We start from the raw sequence: 21,967 nt of genomic DNA, 5'->3' as shown, positions 1-21,967 counted from the left end.
ATGAGGGGAACTACTGATCACTGCAGCAGATAAAATATCTCAGTCACAACAACCTTTCTCAGTTATCAAACCAAAGCCTTAACCCTTTCATGCATAGTGGTCATTGCAGTGGACAGTTATTCTCCATCTGTTCTCTTGTATAGTCGTGGATTTTGTTGTTTTAGTTCCATATCAGCCGACACAGTGGACACTTATGCATCATCCCATACACTGCAATTCATACCATTACTGTATCTTTGCTGTTCTTGATAAACCTGATCTGCATCTTTGATGTTTGAGTGTAAACCAGCTGCTGATTGTTATTAGAGTGTAATTATCATTTTTCTTAACATGTTTTTTTTGTATATTATCTACATGAAGTGAGTAATAACTAATATTAGAGTATGTTTAAATATGAGAAAACATCATATTAACAGCATTAAAAACATTTTTATTTCATAGTTTTTACCAAGGTTATCGTTAACAAAAACTAACGAAATGACAAAAACTAGATGTGAAAAACCATTTTCGTTAACTTATAAAAAACATAATTAAAAGAAAAAAACAATAACTCACTGAAACTGTATTGTGTACTTATAAAACTAACTAAAACATAAAAATTATGGATGAAATTTCCTTCGTTTTTGTTTTTGTCAATGTCGGATTGATATGAAATCAATTTATTTCACTCCAGCAGTTTTAGCTGTTGGCACCATACGACACTTGACGCTCCGGAAACATGGAGACTAAAGCAGCAGAGTTCTGCATGGGATTTATGTGAATATGATGGCAAAGAAGAGAAAAAATATGAAAAAAATGAAACTAAACTAAAACTAAGCATTAAGAAAAAAACAAAAACTAATAAAAGCTAGCAAACCTGTTCTAAAAACAAATCAAAACTAACTGAATTAAAAAAAAAAAAAAAAAAGTCAAAACTAAATAAAACTAAACTATAATGAAAAATCCAAAACTATTATTAACTATTATTATTAACCTTGGTTTTTACACAGTATATCAGTAAATACATGTTTCTTGGCTTCAAATATTAAATCCATGGTATCCATCTGAGTCGGCATTTTTGCAACTCCATGAAAAATAGGTTCATCAAAAAATGTCAATTGCATTGTTTTTTTCATGCCTAGAGGAACCACGGTCTTGTCTCATCCTGTCCCTGTACACTTTCATCTATATGAGCCCTCCCTCTATGTATATGTATACGAGCAAGGAATGGATGAACATGCAAATATAAAGTTTGAGATTGTTACTTAAACACAAGCTGTAATTAAAAATAAATAGTTCAAGAATTTTCATTTTGTCTTCTTATTTTAATGATACTGGGGTTATTTTATTTTGTTCTGAACAAAAGAAAATAACCCCTGTATAGTTAAAAATGAAGTTGTCCTCCGAAGGGTGGTGGTGGTGGTGGTGGGTTACAAAAAAACAAAACAAAACAAAACAGGGATAAATCATGATTAAGGTTCTCATAATTCATGCATGAAAGGGTTAAAGTTCACAGTGATTATGACCTTTTATTTGTGCTTTTTTTTCTCCCCAAGTACATTCAAGCCTGCAAACATCCCACAAATATTCAGAGCTGTGTTCTAATTAATTAAATAGCAAATATTCCCGGGCGTGGAAACACTCAAGATTATATATTGCATTACTTAATTGTGACATGATGGGAGGCCCCAGCTGTTGCTAAAGAATTAGGTTTCAGACCCCACATAATGAGTCTTTCTGGGATCAGATATGAAAGACAGTACTTTGGCGTTTACTCCAGCATGACACTTTGGCCTTGGCCCAACAACTGAGAAAACAAGGGCTCTGTTTTGCTTAACATCTCTCTAATAGATGTTTTACTGTAATGTTTGAACAGCCAGTAACTTCGCTAATCAATTAAAGATGCTGTTTAGCAGCATATTTTGACTCATTTAGATCCAAGCCCAATTTTAATAAGCATGCTTCTGCTAACACACACGTGGAAACGAGGCATTTAACGGCCCCATTCACATGTTATTACTTTCTTTTGTTCTACTGCAGTCTTTTTTCTTCCTTTTCAGGTCTTTGTTCAGCCCCATAATACACATTTTCTGTTCAATGTGCTGATTTTCTCCTAATATTGAGTGCCGCATCTTCATTGAAAATGCTAGAGAAGACCACTATGAATAGCTTTCAAAAGAGTCATGGGCGGCCGGGACAATCCATTCACAATAATATAATATATTATGGTTTTTATTTTCCTGCTGCTGGCATTTTTATAAACAGCAAGAGAAACACCAAGCTATGATTTGATATATTTCTCTTTTCGCTTCGGATCTATTTTTAACAAACTCCCGGTGCAGAGAGGGAGAAAAAACCATTTGCAGACACATTAATCACCATATTGAGAGAGCCTATGTTTAAGGCCTTTTATCTGCATCTTTCTAACATCCCAACGTGTCTGCAGCCATGTGGCTCTGATTTGATTAGACGCTCTGGTGTAGAGAGCAACGCTATGATTTGGGGAAGATGGGGGAGGTAGCAAGAACAGGTCAGGACTCGTAAATCCCCTTTCCTTTTCATTGTAAAAATCAGTTTCCCCACCGCGCGATCTCTCCCAAAGGGCCCAAACCAGCTGGTTCTGTACCAGGCAGCCTCCCAAACAGGCTGCCACTGCTCCGCTCTCGCCGACTGCCTTCCATTTACGAGCGCCGCATCGAGCCGTCTTAAAGGGAGAGGCCCATATTTGCATGTACTTTTGGCACACTGGCAGCTTGCCCTCTTTCCCCAGCTGCAAAGGATTGTGGGTTTTACATCTATAAAGATTTTCCAGTGCAGTAAAAGCTACAAAAGTAAGATTTAAGTTCATCAAGCTTAAAACCATCTGTACTGGAAAAGATTGGGGACTGTAACACATTCATATACACACTATAAGCTAATTCTAAAATAGGCTGTACATGAGCTTGAAGAGTTTTCACATGCTTACAGAGGTTAGGGTTAACAGCGAACCAAAGCTAACCAGGAAAATCTACAGACAGTGTAGAGAAAATGCAGCAGAGGAAATAAGAGGGCTTTGAGTGAGTGAATATCACACAAAAAAAATCAGATGATGCTTCAAAGATTTTCTCAATTATCTTTGCTTTACTGTTTGAAGCTTTGCCATTTGGTGCTTTGCTTGAACAACTTTATTCTAAAGTTGCAGACTGTTGGCAGAGCGCCATATAATGTATGACAAGGTTGAAACTTTGAGTATCATTATTGTGACATTATTGTGAAAAAAATATTGTGGAATAAGTGTATACCTTTCATGCAGTGTCTTGTGTTGAATTTATTGGAAAAATTGTGTAGTTTCAGAATATAACATCAAAAAATGTGTATCACTTGTCCTTGTGTGACTTTTTGCATGATGTTTGCTGAAAAGAGGGCAAAAATTACCCTTTTTCAGTGACAAATAATTTGAAAACCCATATAGATGGCCAAAAAACAAAACCTCCTATCTGCAAATTTTTTGATTTTGAGTTTTCACATTAAATGGTGAGAACAAGGATGACTCCACATTAGGGCTGAACGATATGGACAAAATTTCATATCTCGATATTCATGCCAGATATCTCAATATCGATACGATACGATATGACTATGGGTTTGGTGAAAACCAAGCATTTTTCAGAAAAATACAAACATCATGATACAAAAGAATGTGGAAAGTGCAGTTTTATTTATAAGAACTCACTGCCAGTCATCAGCATTAACATAAAGTACGAATAAATTAAATTTGTTGTGACTTCCAGAGCTGAACATGCAGGGTGAGCGCAGGGGAAATTTATATTGTTTATCGTTGAATGTTCATATCTAGATATCGATACGATAACGATATATCTTTCAGCCCTACTCTACATTTTCAATCTATCTGCAAAATAATCCTGCCCTTTCTTATGACATGAAGGTCACCTGACAACAACAACAAAGGCCATACTATAATAAAACTAAACCATCAATCAATCAAATTTTATTTATATAGCGCCAACTCATAACAAAAGTTATCTCATGACACTTTACATATAGAGTTGGTCAAAACCAGACTCTAAGACAATTTACAGAAACCCAACAGAATCCTCCAGGATCCACGTTTTTTTTTTGTTTCCTGAAAAAAGTCATTTTTTCAGATAGGAGGTTTTGTATTTTGGCCATCGATATTAATCCTGCTGCTGCTTGCAAATTTTCATTGAACTTGCTTACTTTGAACCTTAGAAGACGAGCTTATGGTATGCCCTTTCGAATGAGTATCAGTTTCAGTGATTTCAGTTCAAAGTCAAAGACATCATATCAGCCAGTTCCTAAGAAGACGTCCTGTGACAATTTTGTTTGGATTTTTTGGCTTCTAGGTAAGAATTTAACTTGTAATTCTTTATGTAGAGTTGATATTATCATAAATCTGTATGTATTATACACCATTCTTTTTCTTTTTCTGTTGTGAATAAAGCATTACCCAACAATTAAGTATATTCTAATATTAGAAAAGTAAAATCATTACTTTTACTAACCCTACCCCCATCAGTTTTTAGTTTGTGAAAAAAATACACACCATTGTAAAAAAACAAAAAACAAAAAAACTTGCTTTCACTCAATTTTCAATATCTAGCCTCCAAAATTTAATCAATTATGCCCACCTACATGAGCTACAATTAGTTTATATTATTTAGGCCCATTCACTTTCCTAAAGTAAGATCAAGTTTTTTTTACAACCAAATTTTCATATTTGTTTTTGAAACTGCCCACCGATTTGTTAGATTTTGACTTGCCCTGTCAATGATGAAGCCAATTTAACCAGAGATTTTACATAAATGATTTCAGATTCCTGAGAAAATTTGACCCTAAACTGATATATTTTCAGTCCATAACCAAGAACCTGAATTTTTGCCCTTAATGTCACTAAAATGCAACTCAAACCTTGAACCTTGTCGTATGTTTTTACTGGCTACACCTGCAGCAAACATGCAGCGTAGGTGTGCGTAAGTCTCAGGCAAAACAAGACGCTGAACTTTCATTTTGGGATTGTGTGGTGTCTTCAATTTTTGGACTCAGAACACACAGTGAAACATCACCTTTTTCATTAACTTTCTGTAATATGAGACAGACTATAGTGAGCCGCTATTTCTATCTCTCTTGCCAACTATTGTCAAAAGGTGTAGGTGACCAATAAATAATATCAGGAACAAAATCCAAGTCATTTCCTGTACACTTGTAGTTTCATAAAAAATAATATACAAACACTTTATGGCTGATTTCTGTGCTAAAAAATACTAATAGCAGACTCTCATGGATGGTTACAGTTTCAGTGATTAGAGTGGAAGTAAAGTGTTGGAGCAGACACTCAAAAACCTGAATACATTATGTGTTTGATTTCATCACGTCGAAAAGAAACGTCAATAAAAACAACTCAAAAACATCTAACAAGCCGCTAAATCAATCGCGTCCTTGGAAAGTTTAATTTTATTACTGACAACTTTATTAATTTCATACATTTTTAAAAAAGCAATTTACACAACTGCCTCTACAGCACCCGCCCAAGGAGCCTTAACAAGGCCGAGAGAGTCATTTACGGTGCAATATGAAACTGCTTTTAGATCGACTGTAACAAAACAGTTCAATTTAAATCAATTTTAAGGAGATATACAGATTGACTGTGGTCGTTTATTCACTCGGGGCTGATTCGGGCTGAACCGGCATAACGTCTATGCTATCCACACAAGGAATGAGGTTTTGACTCACACAGCTCTGGGGGAAACTGGACTCTGTTTAATCAGCAAGCTGTTTTTCTGCATTTAAACAACTTCCAAACTGGCATCTGTAAGGAGAAACTCCACAAACCACAGATTGCATGTCAATATTCTACAATGCTGGAAAGGCAAGAACAGGCTGCTGCAGTGTTTTTCTGATACTTGGCCAGTGACATGCAATATACTTTGTTAGTTAATTCCTTAGAAGTTCTCTATGGTTATTTCCTTTAGGCAAAATGCTGACACGAGCATGACAGCACTGCAAGCAATACAAGTCATTTCCTAACAGTGGTGGACTGACATAATTCAGTCCATGTCAACACTGTAGTTACTGCAACGCAAAGATGGAGAGATTTTTTTTTTTTTTTTTTGCATTGTTGGGTGTGCTGAAGGAAGTTGATTTAAGAGTATTTTGTCCAGTTACTGTTCCTAAGGCCAAGAATAAACACTCCAATACAAACTGCACTATACCGCACAAGAGTCTTATAATACAAAAGGTTGACACGAACTGCTCCAAAATAGACTTTCTGAGAAATGCGGCACTGCATCAAGGTTATTATCGTTAACGAAAACTAACGAAATGACAAAAACTAGAATTGTAAAAACATTTCCGTTAACTGAAATAAATAAAAACTATAATTCAAAGAAAAAAAACGAAAACTAACTGAAACTGTGTTAGGTGTTTACAAAACTAACTAAAACGTATAAAAATTATGGATAAAATTCCCTTTGTTTCCATCTGTCAATGTCGGATTGATACAAAAGCGATTTATTTCGCTCTAGCAATTTTAGCTAGCGGCACCATGTGACACTTCACGGTCCGTCACTTCTTGTCACTTGTGGTTTAGAGTCGTCTTCTGGTCCCCACTCTACCTGGAAACATGGAGACTGAAGTTGGGAGAAAGCAGCGGAGTCCTGTCTGGGATTTATTTGAATACGACGGAAAAGAAGATAAAAGATACGTCAAAACTAAAATTAATACTAAAACTAAGCATTTAGAAAAAAATGAAACTAATTAAAACTAGCAAACCTGCTCTAAAAACGAATAAAAACTAACTGAATTAGAGAAAAAAAAAAGTCAAAACTAAACAAAACTAAACTAGAAGGAAAAGTCCAAAACTATTATAACCTTGCACCGCATGCCCATCATTGGACCACTATTTTAAACAATATCGGGCTGCACGATATTGGAAAAAACTGACATTGCAATTTTTTTTTTTAACCTATGCGACATATATTGCGATATGAAAAAATACTCAGGAGGATATAATAGCTGTGTGCTGCCGACGTAAATGGTCAAACAAATTAGTTGTGTTTCCTCTCATTGTGGCAACAGGTGTAAGATACTGTCAACATAGAACACGTGTTTCAGTTTCACCCTTCTTGTAGCCAAAATAATTCCAGATAACTGATGTTGCTTTCCTTTTTGGCACCAGGTCTTCGTTTTTGGTGATTTTCTCTTGTTCATTGCTCATTTTTCAATGTTGTTATCAGCAACTCACTCCATGTGCAGGGGCGTGGTCTGCTTTGGCAAACTGATTAGGAACAACTGTGATTGGTGGATTCCTGTGCGCAGTGTGTGTCAGTCAGGTACCTTTGGAATTAGATGAGTTCATTTGCCTCCTACATTGCAGGACCTGCGATGTGACTATTGCGCACACGTACATCACGAGGACAATGCTCAAAAGATATATTGTGCAGCTCTAGTGCTCAGTGTATCTTTTGGTAATTGGATTTTCTTTACAGAAACAAAATAAAAACTAGTGGTTAACTGATTTTCGTTTTAAAATAGAAACATAAAATTGAATTTCAAGGCATTTTTCTTTTTCAGTGTCAAAACAGATAAACCAAAAACAGATGGATTTTCGTTTTCTCTTTCTAATAACAAAAAATAAAGTTACTACCTGACAGGAATGGAAAAATGGACCAAAAACGGCTGTTTTTTTATTTTGTTTTTTTTTTTCTGAGACCGGATGTTGTCATTTTCACGGACAGAAGATTAATGCCATCGTACTAAATCTGGACAACGTAGACATGCTCCCTCCACGAATGTCTATGAACTCAAGATTTCGTACAAACTGGAAGATTCCTACAAACTCATCATTTTTAAGAATCTTTGTGACCTATCCATTAGTGTTCTTTCCTTGAAAATGACAACATCCGGTCTCAGAAAATGAAAAAATGGGGGTTTTGGTCCGTTTTTCCATTTCTGTGACAGGTAGTAACTTTCTTTTTTGTTATTAGAAAGGGAAAACAAAAATCAATCCGTTTTTTAAAATTTGGTTTATCTGTTTTGACACTGAAAAAGAAAAACGCCTTGAAATTCAATTTTAATTCCTCTATTTTAAAACGAAAATCACCTAGCCACTAGTTTTTCTTTTGTTTCTGAAAAGAAAATCCAATTACCAAAAGATACACTGAGCACTAGTGTTGACATTAGGGGTGTAACGGTGCACTTGTTTGTACTGAAGTGTTTCGGTTCGGGGCCTTTGATACAATACGGAGGTGTACCGAATGAATACATGCAGCCTGTGTGAGGAACACAAACACTGAGGAAGCAGGGTGGCTGTGAGCAGAACCCATGTGCAGAGTTTCCCATATATACATTCAGCAGTGATGCCGCAAAAACAACCCACTTTATTCTGAGGCTGGGGTACCGATAAGGGGGGGGGGGGGGGGGTTACATGACAACAGAGAGTAAAACAGAGGCACAGAAGCTGGGTTGGACGTTCAAAACATGTTAAATTTCACTTTCGGTTTTTGGCAGTTATGGAGTGCCCCCCTCCCTTCACTGGTCTCCTTCACTGTACCGAAAACATATCAAATCAAAGACCCCTGCACTGAAAATGTACCAAACTGAAGATTTTCTCCACCGTTACATCCGTAGTTCACATGAATTTCAACAAAAATTGTACTGAAAAGCGATCCAGCTGCACCAAACCACTACCGTTCTGGTTCCAAATTCAAGTTTTGCTGCAGATACAAGAAATGTGGAAATCACATACAGGACATCTGCTCCTGTTCCATTTCAGTACAAAGTTATGACTTCTGGCTTAGCATTAAAATCATGCTTATCTACACACTATGAGGTTACTGCAGTGAGTGGCATACAATAGCATGGATTACAAAAGATCATCTCTACTTAGAAAGTTCCTGACCTCAATTTACACATAAACCCTTGGAGGGGATGATAGCAGATGTAGATCACATGATGAGCAGAACAGGATCTATATATACAAGAGAATCCAGGCTACATTAAAAAATGAGAGGTATTAGCGACATCTAAGCAGGAGCAGGGGGAAGCGATATGTCGTGCTCAAACCAGAAACTCCACACAGTTGCAAGATAGTCGGCGAGACAATGACAACTCTGTTTCGTCGCTGCTTTAAAAGAAATACTTAATCTGCATATCACCACAGGAATTTGAACTTCAGAGTGTGGTTTGCAAGGAGAAAAGCAAGAAAGTGAGAAAAGACAGGAGCTACAAAGACACAGAGGGGAGTACCACTGTGTTTACCCAGATCCATTTTCTTAATTGGTTGAGTGAACGAGTAGAGTTTATATAGAAATTAATACAAATACACAACACTAATTTGGTCATGACCCCTTTTGTTTTATCACTAATTTTACTATGTTATTTTAATTATCACATAAGACATGTAAAAAGTAAATAGCTGAGTGCATTAAAGCATAGTCAATTATTCAAGCATTTTAGTATAAGGATAAAGCACTCAACAATAATTAATTGTGTACCCACATTATGACCCTTTTTACAGCCCACTGGTCCAAAAGATCATGGCCTTTTAACCCAGATTCATATGCAGGCGATGTGCATACTCTATTGCGCTCTGGCTCAAGCTTAAGTCTGCAGCTCTCACACAGAAGGAACACATTCATATAATATACGTAGAGAAAACACAAGGCTACTGAATGATTTATGAACTAGACCAATTAGTTAACTAATTTTGACAATCTGTGTGCTAATTCTCTTCGGGGAAGTCGTAATTAAATTCATTTTGCATGCATAGGTTATTTAAAGTCATCCGATGAACCTCGCTGTCAACCCTCGAGGCTGCTTACTATACACGTATCTATCTTAAAGCTAATCTCGGGCGCTCGTCTGAATCTGTTTCTGTAAACAGGTTCCTCGCTATCAACAGTGGCATCAGTGCAGTGTTTACGTGGCTGGCTGACTACCAGAACAGTCCTCTCTCTCAAGGTTCTGTCAGTTCTGAGCTCCAGGTGCATGCTGAGGCCTCCTGTCTGTCTGCCTGGCTGACCTACACTGGCATCCACCATATGTGCCCTTCTTAACACCTTCTGTCACGGTCACACTGCACGCCATGTGTACCGGTGGTCCCTATCTGATTCTCTGTCTCTCAGCCTCTTTATCTTCCGGGCGACATATCTGCTGTGCAGCTCTAAAGTCTTCAGAACTGTACAGTATATCATAAGTGTTTTAGAACTGTACTGTGAAAATACATTTTTACTATACGCTTCTCATAGCAAAAACATTATTATATTTACTGTACCAATTTATTCAAGAAATGAGAAACCTAACATCTGTTTTCAAGACAGATAGGCAGGAATATTTTTTAAAAATTTTTTTAACCTCCTGAGACCCAGGAAATGTCAGCAAAGTACAAGCTTTTTTGTTTTTTATTAAATAAGTGCCTATATTGGAAACATCATGATGCAACAGTTTTTTCAGATGCAGTTTTTAAAATTTTTATGGAATGTCCTTTGTGGTGGACAGTTTTCTTTTCTTTTTCTTTTGTATAAAGTTGTGAAACTCTTGTCTACAAATGTGGACAGAAAACCTATAGCTGGGTCTTAGGAGGTTAAACAAACTATCATGGTGGCTACCCGATCCGTACCCCGAAACTGGATTGGTACCCTGCATTCGCGAAATTACGTCACATCCGTCATTCGTGATTGTCATTTACTGCTGATTCCATGTACATAACTGTTAATATAACAATAATATATAAAAATAACATGCCGCCATTGCTAGGGGTGTGTATTGGTAAGACTCTGGTGATATATATATATATATATATATATATATATATATATATATATATATATATATATATATATATATATATATATATATAACACGATATATCATGATACTGCTAAAAAGGCAATTTTTTGTTTGCTTCGTTTTTTTAAATGATTATTTCCTTGAAGACTTGAATTATACCAGAAATATGCAGAAATACTAAACACATTTTTATTTGATCACAACAGGATCTAATGCTATATCACCAAATTTTCCTGTGTTGAAACTTAAATTATGTTTTATAGACATTACAGTTTTAGATCCTGTTCAAATGTTCATATTCTATTAGTTCATAACTAACATCATAACATTATTTTTGTGCAATCCCAACAAAGAGTGTCAAATAATAAAATATAAACTAAAAAGAAAAATAAAAAACAAAACAAAAATGAACCTCTACAATATCTGCATTTGAATAAATACCTAAAAATATTGATACAGTACTTTTTAATATCAATACAGCATTGTGAAATGAAATACCGCGATATATAACAGAACTGATATTTTCTAACACCCTTAGCCATTGCATGAAATTCACGGCAGTTTCAGTAGGTTTTGCAGTAAAAACTCAGGCTACAGTCTTCTCCAGACTCCAATATCCCGTTTTTGATCAACACCAAGAAGCCGTGATTTCTTTGCGTGATGATATAGTAAAAAATTTTTCAAACTCCACAGAAACTGTTTCCTTTGTTGCCTCGCACATTGATGTTAAATATAGTCTTTTAAACACTATTAATTTTGAGCAGGCAAACCGGCAGGACAGCTAAATGATAATGAGTGATTTGCGTTAAGTTTCATGGACAACAAGGATCCACTTCTGAAGAAGAAGCAAGTATACTGGAAAAGTAACAGACAAGAAAATGTTCTCAATAATAAATTGATCTTTTTGCTTAAACAGTGCTGGTTTACGCTTCTAAAACTAAAATACTGTCAAACTGTCGTGAATAGTGCATGAAAAGCAAAACACGTGACAGGATGCATGCAGGGTATCGATCCGGTTTCCAGGTATGGATTGGATCAGCACAGTTTGGGTCTAACAGTAGCTGATAGCTAATTTCAGATTTGCCATGAGGAATTACTGACAGTTCAAAACAATAGCTCAAAAAAATGAAAATTAAAAATTGAACAGGTCTGGAATTAGATCAGATTTCATTGTTTAGTTATTCATTGCTTTAAATTAAATGTTTGGCTCAATGGTTAAAGTAATGACAGTGTCACATTATTTTTATTTGGAGAATGGGGTTATCAGGCAGTTAATTGGGCTTTTTCCTGCTGCTTTCCTGCTTCAGTAAATCTTTATTAAAATGACCTTTAAAATCCGGTGACCTCGAGTTTCAAGCGGAGTGTGGCTATTGTTTAAGACACCACCACTACCAGGAATTGCGGTATTTTAATGAAATAATGAAATAAAAAGTATGGGAATTCAAACTGAAATTAATTACATTCCTATGATCAATTAACAGATTGTATTGTCCGTGGACTGAGGAGTCCTGTGCCCCTGGAAACCGGTAAGACTGTCCTAAAGTCAACAGTGTAGTAGCCACATTTGGCCGGCTGCTGTATTGACACATTCTGGCAGTCCCACCTGGCTCCACACCAATGCTTTTCACACCACGGACCAGTGGAGCGACAAAATCCCTGGTAGCCTGGTTACACAGACTTGGACAATTTGGACAATAATTAAGTCATAAATCTTCCCCACACCATATGAAAAGGCTGCACCTGATTAAATCCCCACCCCGTGAGTAATGCGGTTCACTTCCACAATCAGCCAGTTCACCTGATAAGAAACCAATTCAGTCTCCCCGCTTCTTGATAACATTAGTGCCATCCTCGTACAGTTCACCTTGAGTTAATGAAATGCCTAAACAAATACGTCCTCTGGAATGTAATATAGGTAGCCTCCATATTGGGCATATGGAAATCTAATTTATCTGTTGTGCAATGCTGAAGTCTCTCACAGAATGCAGATTGTTTGTGTTCAGGTAGAAGATAATCTCTCTACCACGCAGTGAAATTGATGATACAGCAGCTCGGAGACACAAAGCTAGAAAATGACTGGCACATTGCACATTCTTAGTTAGTTATTGTTTGTTTTGAGCATATTTTTCAAACAAATCTGCACATTAACCCTGTAAAGCAGGGGTGTCAAACTCATTTTAGTTAAGGGGCCACATTAGGCTAAATTTGATCTGAAGTAGACTGAACCTGTAAAATAATAACATATTAATATATAAATAATGTCAACTCCAAATTTTTCTCTATGTTTTAGAGCGAAAAAAGTTAATTTACATTATGAAAAGGTTTACATCTAGAAACTATCTTTTCAAAAGATGTGAATAACATCAACAAACTGAAAAAATAAGTGTAATTTTAACAATTTTATGCCTCAGTTTATCATTTACACATGTACATTATAACTTACAGAGCACAGTGGATCTACAAACACCCAAAACATTTAGTAAGAAGCAGAATATTGTGAAAATTGTACTTCTCTTAAGACATTTCAGGTTATTCACATTTTTTGCAAAATTACACTTTTAGTGTAAATACATTTCAATATTTACATTTACAAAGAGAAACATTTGAAGTTGGCATTATTTATATGTTATTATGATAGTATTTTACTGGTCTGACCCATTTGAGATTGAAACGGTCTGAATGTGGAACCTGAACTAAAAGGATCGTTAATATTTTAGTGTAATTTTTGCATTTCACAGATTCATCCCAAGGGCTGGACTGGACCCTTTGGTCGCATGTTTGACACCTGTGCAGTAAAGCCTGAACCTTTAAATCATTGACAGAAAATTCTAGTTCTTTGAAACTGGAGCCTGTATTGGTCCTTCTGAACGACCCAAAACATTTTTTTTTTCAAATATTTATTTCCATGTATGAGTTTCAACTTTGTATCATATTTGATACATCGGGTCTCAACGCTCAAATATAATTATTTTTGAACAAACAAAAACATAATACAGGGTTATTCAAAAAGAACGAACCGATTTCATTACGCAATATTTTAATAAGGAAAATCAATAGAAAACTCCAGCCAAGTCACAAGTATTCTACTCACAATCAACTTTTGTTTCCTATGTTACAAGTGTTCAATGTGGCCACCAGCTGCAGCACGGACAACATCAATGTGGTAAGAGAATTCCTTCCAGACGCGTATCAGCATATCACGATCCACTGAGTTGATCGCTGTTGTTATTCAATGTTTAAGGTCATCGATGTTAGTGGGTAGCGGTGGAACGTAAACACCAGCTTTTATGTATTCCCACAAGAAAAAAATCACATACGGTGAGATCTGGGGATCACGTAGACCTAGCACAAAGACCAAGGACTTGGGCCCCCTTCCGACCAATTCATTGCTGGGGCACTTTTTCATTTAAAAAAGCTCAAACTTAGAAAACGCCTCTTTCAAATGGTCACTGACTCATTCCATGACGATGCTTGCGAACTGAAGCAAAGCGTCATGAAATCGCTTCATTCTTTTTGACTAACCCTGCATAACACAAACATGTCTGCCAATTTTGAAAAGGAATTACCAATTTGTTAAAGCCTCCTTCCTGATTAATGATAATCTTGTAGTGTCACTGGAAAGGCCACTGGTGAATGAATTCCTCCCCCCTGGTGGATTATCAGTGTATTGCATGTATCTAATTGTATACATCAGGTTTTTCAAGAAAATAAATATCACACAAGTCACTTTTCCATTGACCCTCAAATTGCGCAAATGTAAATTGTGCATAAAAATTTACCTCATCGAAAAAACAACAATTTCACCAAAAGTCTAAAAGTTTTTGCGCTGGCAAGAGGTGGTTTTTCAGGCATAGCGCAAATGGTATATCACACAAAACTGCAATGGAAAGATCTTTTTTTCGCAACTAGAGTCAGGTGAATTAAAAAAAAAACAGATGTTGACGTACATTACAGCAAGCAAAGAAGAAGAAGAAGAAACATATTGTGGTATGCGTGGAGACACCAGAAAACCTAAACATTTTTTTTAAATTCAGTACGAGATAGAGGGGTGATAGATAATGATAATAAATATATCTGTAAATCAACACCATATTTACATTTGTCGCCATGTTTATGGAATGACTTCTCGTGTCATCTCGCGATAAATAAAAAAATCATCGCATTTGTGATTTAATGGAAAAACCGACATTACACACTTTTGTTTTTTCGACATTTAGTAAATATCGGTGAAGTTTTGTGCAGATGTCCAATGGAAAAGTGACTACGGATCATGTAGAGGACTTAAAAACGTATGTATCAAATATGATACATTTGGCGTTATAGGGTTAAGTGTGCATTACTTTTTGTAAGGCACGAAAACTATATGGAGGCTGTTTTCACTCCCATACAAAGACATTTAGTAATGACTACAATTTCTACTCGACCATCTCTAATCAGAACCATACCCTTTAAACATTATTGACAGCCTAAACACAGGTTTGGCTGCTCTGACCTAAAATCAAGCACTTACTGACATGTTTGACATATGTGGTGGACAAAAGTATATACTGTGTGTGTTTGTAGCCTGTCTTATCCAGACATATTTCCTAGCCTGTAAGAAGGAAAATGGCAGCAGAAGTCTAATAGGACGTATTACACTCTGCCTCTCAGCTATCACAAATGACTAATTGAACTCCCAGGCGAAAATGTGGTCTAAGCTACAATTTTCACTTGATACATTAAGAAATGTAGGCCAACTTAAGCATGGAGAAGTGGGGAAAGTAGAGAAGGGTTGGTTAAAATAAAAAAAGAAAACACACACACACACAAACTAAACAGGCATTATCTGAAATAATAGAACTGTTTAAATGGGTAAATAGATGCCCCAAGATGATGTGGCTTTTACAGTATTTTCTTACTGGATGGATAGATGAGGTCAGTGAAGTTCCAATTAGGATTTTATTATTTACATTTAAATACATGTCTGCAGTGTAATGTCTGCAATAATTTCATTTTATTCAGTGTAAGGTTTAGGTCTTAGGCCATTATGGGCACCACCTCAGCCAAATGAATGTACAATCAAGGTGGAGCATATCAAAATTTCACTGACCTAACAGCTGCAGTTGGACACTTTATTAGCTTTCTGGTTTTTTTAGATGTTATTAACCCATAAAGACCCAAACATACACCGGTGACCAAAAGCATCTACTGATCTAAAATGTTTAATTCCTGTTGATCTACTATTCCTATCAACACATGTAAATAATTGATGTAAAATACAGTTTGTCATCTTTTCATGGTCATTAGATATGACCCTTTTGGACGTTCAGAGGTTCCGTAGTGAACGTGGAAACACCGTCGTCTTCTACAACATTTATTCACCAGTAAAACCCATGGAGTTTGATCAATGACAGTGGATGGACACACTTGATTTACGCTCAGTTAATTATATATTTTTGCTGAAAAAGTCACTTTTTCTTCCGTTTTCTCTGTTTTGATAGAATAACCTTTGAGTTGACATGAAAATCTAAATTAATGTAGGAAATTAAATATAGGAATATACATGATTTACAGTGAAACATGCAAAATACAGAAGATAATGTTATAATAAATGGTGATAAATCACTTAAGAAAGGTTAAATGGAGAGAAAAATTAATTTGGGTACTGACACAAAAGTAACACTGGGTCTTTATGGGTTAATGTATCATTTCCTCTATAGTTACTAAATTTTTGCACGCATTTTTTGTATGCTAATGATAATGATCCAAAACAATGTGACAATTTCTTGTAGCAGGATTTCCAAACACCCACCTGAGTGCCCAAGTCTCCTGATACTCATGCAAATATTGTTTCATGTATTTCTGTTTTGTTTGTATTTTGTTGACAGCTCTCTCTCTCTCTCTTCAGTTGATCAGCTGCAGGTGTGTGTGAAAGGCAGAACCTGATGCTGATTGGCTGGGAGTGGGGATATAATCTGGCTGCTGCTGATTCTCCGCCCCCTTCTGCTCATCTTATTACTAACGATAGAGGTTTGGTGGAGGTCGTTGTGTTTGTTGTTGAGAGAGTTTCTGTAAAATTAGTGAATTTTGTAAATATTGTAAAGGTAGCAGAAAGTAGGAAGGAGAAGCCCGTTTTTGTTTGTCACACTTTTTCTCATGTTTTGGTTAGGAGTTAGGTCACACCACTTGTTCTTTTTTTTTTGTTTGTTTCTGGTTTTATTTTGATGATTTGGAAAGGACAGGGTAGTGACATCCTTTTGTTTGCTATTTTGGGCACAATTTCTGTCTGCTACCTTGTTGTTAATTGTAGCTTTAGTTTAGTTTAGTTTAATTTATTAGTTTGATCCCCATTAGCTGCTGCACACTAGGGCTGAACGATATGGACAAAATTTCATATCTCGATATACATGCCAGATATCTCGATATCGATACGATACGATATGACTACGGGCTCTGTGAAAACCAAGCATTTTTCAGAAACATACTAACATCACACAAAACAATGTGGAAAGTGCAGTTTTATTTATAAGAACTCACTGCCAGTCATCAACATTAACATAAAGTACAAATAAACTAAATTTGTTGTGACTTCCAGAGCTGTACATGCAGGGTGAGCACGGGGGAAATCTATATCGTTTATATCTTTACTTTTTCGATATTACTATCTTGAATGTTCATATCTCGATATTGATACGATAACGATATATCTTTCAGCCCTACTGCACACCACAGCAGCTACTCTTCCTGGGGTCATTAACGACATGAAAGCAAAGCACCACAATTTCCCACAACTCACTCAACAAACAGGATGTACATACACTCAACACAACAACACAAAAACCAAAAATCAACACCCGTACACAATACAAAACAATTACAATAACAATAATACCAACAACAGCAACAGAAAAAAGAACAAATAAATAAACCCAAAAAAACAGAAACAAAAAACAGCTCTACAACAAACAAACAAACAAAAAAAAACATCTAGATGATGTCATTATAGGATGTGCAATAGCTCAGTTATTCTTGGGTAAATATGAAAATTCTCAGCCTTTTAGAAAAACTAACTGCTTGAATTTCTGAAATTAAAAATTGTGGTAGTGTATTCCATGCCACCATTGCCCTATATTGCACAGTTCCCTGTATTTGATTTGTCCTCAAGGCAGGCAATAGGAAACGTCTGTCCCCTGACTGGCATGTGGAATTTTGATGGATGTCACAGAAGAAAGTCAGTTTACTGTAAAGGAGTTCAGGTGTTTTTGTAATTATGATATTTCTAATAAAGTTAACTAAAGAGTATCTAATTCTACCTTTTACATGTAACCAGGTTACATGTGTGAGTGTCTCTAGTGCTTGTTCTGAATGGACAGTTTAGGACTTTTGTTCGGGATGGGACGAGTGAGGCACTTTTAAATATGTTATGTTAAGGTTCCCCTAGGCCAGGAACATAATATTTGAACCCAGACACCACCAAAGGGAAAATCTTAGTTATACTTGACAAGTTTTCGTGGTTCTACTACCATATCCCTGCTGGATGTAAATCTGGTTTTGTCGCTGCTCTCTCACCTTTCAGACTCACTGATACACTAATACCCTTTTCTATCCTCTCTCCCTGACAGAAAGCCTCTGAAGTGCAACTCACTGTCTCACTCCTCCCTCTCATTTAATGTCATGCAAAGCGTATCATTTATTAGATGGACGAAAGCCAACGTAGTCAGCTTACTTGTGACTCATTTTTATAAAAAGGCTTAGAGGAGCGTTTCAGGCGCTGTTCATATTTTACACAATACAAGTTCTGGAGAGTTAGTCATAATGCTTATAAAACAGGCTCAAATGCCATTCAGCGCAGCATTCTCTTTTGTGCTGCATTACAGTGTGTAATCAAGCGCTGCTCTTTCCAGGGCAATCACGTCCTTTATCAACTGTCGCCAACCACCTACAGAGTGGGAGGATAAGCCCTGTGGGTATAGTGTGGTGGGTGCTTGATTGGGTGTGGAGAGTGAGAAGTTTTGCTCACTTCTCTCACCGCTCTCATCCCTGCCTGCCCCCCCCCCCCCCTTGCTTTGCGCTGACCAGTCATAGCTGAGGACACAGGCCTTCCATACAAGGAAATTGACACACTTTCACGCCACTCACTTCCAATTTAGTTATTTATTTGCCGGTTTTATGTGATGCTCTTTGCGTGGTCCAACTCAAGTTTACTAAAGGACTAATTAACATATATGTACACAGAATTTCAGACTTATTTTTTGTTTTCTGCATCTCACGCTCTGATTCTCAGTGTAAGAGGGAGGCGCAGAACTGCCTGAGGTAATTAGGGGTGACATGATGTTTATGTAACCTCCAAGCCTCACAAACCAGATGCAATTATGGGCTCCCGGTCCCTATGACCCCAGCCCTGCAGCGTAGCACCGCAAAACTGCAATCCCGTGTCCCAGGGGTGAGCCTGGTTTTGCAGGGTGACGGAGGAAGGTGGGAGGGTAGTGCAGGGGCAGGCAAGAGTTGAGTTCTTTTCACAGCTCTGTCTGACAGGAGTTCTTGCTGCCTAATCCAAAGTGACGGGCACTTCAGTGGAGAGGGCGCAGAGCCCCCCAATTTCCGCCGGGACCCCTCTGCAGGGGAAGCAGAGAAGCCAAGGGTTGGGGTGGCAGACTTATTGTAGCCCAGTGAGAAAGAGTGAGGAAGGGGCCTCATTACAACGCTTAACTGCACTCACAGGCCCTCATTAACCCACCACACCAGTGACTCAAATCAAAACAGACAATAAAAAGAGGTTGCCGTCTAAATAAAGGCCTCCATTTTAAAGTGACTCAGAGTCTAAGCATTGTAACTGAGTACTTTATGGAGCTTTTACACAAACAGATTTCCATATACATTGAAGTTTGCTACAATGGGACAACTTTCTATTTGACTGCTTCCATGTAGGCATCTGGGAATTCCACAGGAGCATAATGAGAGAGCAAGAGAGTGTACTCAAATAAAAGTCCATATGTCCACTATAATAAAAGTATAGTAACAGCCCTTTAGGTACAAGACTACCCTCAGAGTAGGGAAATGTGTGATGAGAGATGACAGCCACTTACATATGTTGCCAATGGCTTGCAAAGCCAATGCAAAGATTACGGCATGCCTGTAGCCCCCTGCTCATCAGAGCTCAGGGCAGCAAAGCTTGGCACGCCAAATGATGCATTTCATAGAGACTGTTAAAGAGAAAATCAATGCTGCTGTCTCACAGAAGTAACTAGAGATGGGGTGGGACGGTATGGGACTTCAACAGCAATAATACAGTGGAAAACATGCAAATCTCCAGTAGCTGCAATGGTATATTTTATTTAATGGGTATATTTAAAAAGGTACTGCAGTCCCTATATATAGCAAGAACAGAGATGCAACCACTGAACACGAATGGAAGGACACACAAGAGCAGCCTCCTCTTAGCCCTGCAGACTGAGAGACATGATGATGAGGTCACACTGTTAAGACCAGCGGGCCATCACATCTTGTCCGTCACATCATCAACGGCACACTCCTTCCCATTTTAGAGCCCTTCATCTGCATACATCAACACACAGGAGAGAGGGTAGTGGAGGTCTATGTACTGTCCATTATGTGCTTGTGGAGGAATGAGTGGCTGTAGAGGTACTGTACATGCAGCAAAGGACGAGTACAGAAATAGAAAATGAACCAGGCACTTGATTATAAAATGAAGAGAAGAGAAGAGAAGAGAAGAGAAGAGAAGAGAAGAGAAGAGAAGAGAAGAGAAGAGAAGAGAAGAGAAGAGAAGAGAAGAGAAGAGAAGAGAAGAGAAGAGAAGAGAAGAGAAGAGAAGAGAAGAGACCACATGGGGAATATTAAGTGTAGAAAAAGACAGATGGGCCCACTTACCAGCCTGGTTAGTGGTAATGTTGACTGAGGCGTACTGAGGGGAGTAAGGGCTCTGATCTGACACCCCGTTGACAGCCTGTACTTCAAACGTGTACTGTGTGTGGGCCAACAGGTCACTAATATAGACCCGGGGTTCTGTCAGCCCCAGCTGACGTGGCAAAAACTGAACGTTGTCCCCACAGCGAGTACAGCCTCCGCGGCCTCCGCCACAGCTCTTGCAGATGATGTTGAAGACGACGTCCTCGCGGCCGCCCGAATCTCGAGGTGCCAGCCATTCCAGCATCACCGAGGTTTCATTCACACTGGAGATGACAGTCTGTGGAGCCGATGGCACCGCTGGAAAATACAAAGATTTCATGTCATAGTTGAGTCAATTAAATCAATCATGCATTCTCAGGCACACAGCCCTTGATCAAAAATTAGACAGGAAATGGATGCATAAATGCAGGACCCACCCCGAGGCGACTGAGTCTGCCATTCCGCATTTTCTGTGTATATTCTTTGAAGATGAGTGTATAATGAAGTTAAAGCATGATGTAGCGCTCACTGTCTTATGACTGTAGTGTTTCAGGTCAAGAATGTATTTGTTTTTACTCTAAATCAACAAAAAACACCAGTGAAAATAAGAAGTGGCCCTGCGGCAGTGGTATTACTAACCCTCAAAGTATGAACCACTTGGACATTGTAGACACAGCACAAATTTACGTGGTGAATGTATTATCATATACACATGACACAGTCATGCGATGCATTATTAACATAAATAAAAAGTCATGTTATTTGATTTGCAAACAAATGGAAACTCCATGTCCTTGGTGACAATAACGTGGAATGTAGAATAGTGGTTACACAGCTTACATACTTTTTAACTAAAAATATCAACACTGAAAAACCACTTTTCTTCAGAAACAATAGCATATAACTATAAAAAACAAACACAAAAGGACCTCATCAGTTATGATCACCCATCACTTATGATCCACAGTTTCAAGGATGCTCCTGGTGTGCTTCAGCGGTTTGCCTTTGTTCAAATGTGCTGATGCTTGTCAGAGTAGAGAGCATAATGAACTATTTTTAATTAAACCGTACATCTTGAGACAGAAAATCGATGCACATGTTGATACTCCAGCCTTTCTTGAGGTCTGAGCTGAATACCCTCCCAACTGGCAGTGCCTCCTCCTTCTGGATGCATATTTACACTCTCTCATTTTCGATGCCCGCGTGCACTTAGTCAACTGTTTTCTTAACATCTATTCTTGACCGTTTTGTCATGGAGCATCGTATAGAGTTACCACAGTGGAAAGAAACCTACGAT

General features: G+C 37.5%; 1 protein-coding gene across 4 annotated transcripts in view; it reads right to left on the bottom strand.

Moving 5' to 3' along the window:
• The window catches only part of ephb2b (eph receptor B2b), a 169,033-nt gene that overhangs the window by 42,023 nt on the left and 105,043 nt on the right, over nt 1-21,967 (bottom strand). For all 4 annotated transcript variants that reach the window (XM_030134197.1, XM_030134199.1, XM_030134200.1 and 1 more), the window contains exon 5: nt 20,653-20,988. In XM_030134197.1, the coding sequence (XP_029990057.1) occupies nt 20,653-20,988 (336 nt within the window). The remainder of the gene's footprint in view (nt 1-20,652; nt 20,989-21,967) is intronic.

The sequence above is a fragment of the Sphaeramia orbicularis genome, chromosome 5 (genome assembly GCF_902148855.1).
Source record: "Sphaeramia orbicularis chromosome 5, fSphaOr1.1, whole genome shotgun sequence".
NCBI lineage: Eukaryota > Metazoa > Chordata > Actinopteri > Kurtiformes > Apogonidae > Sphaeramia > Sphaeramia orbicularis.
The sequence above is the reverse complement of the archived record's forward strand: the minus strand, read 5'-3'. Positions and strand labels throughout refer to the sequence as shown.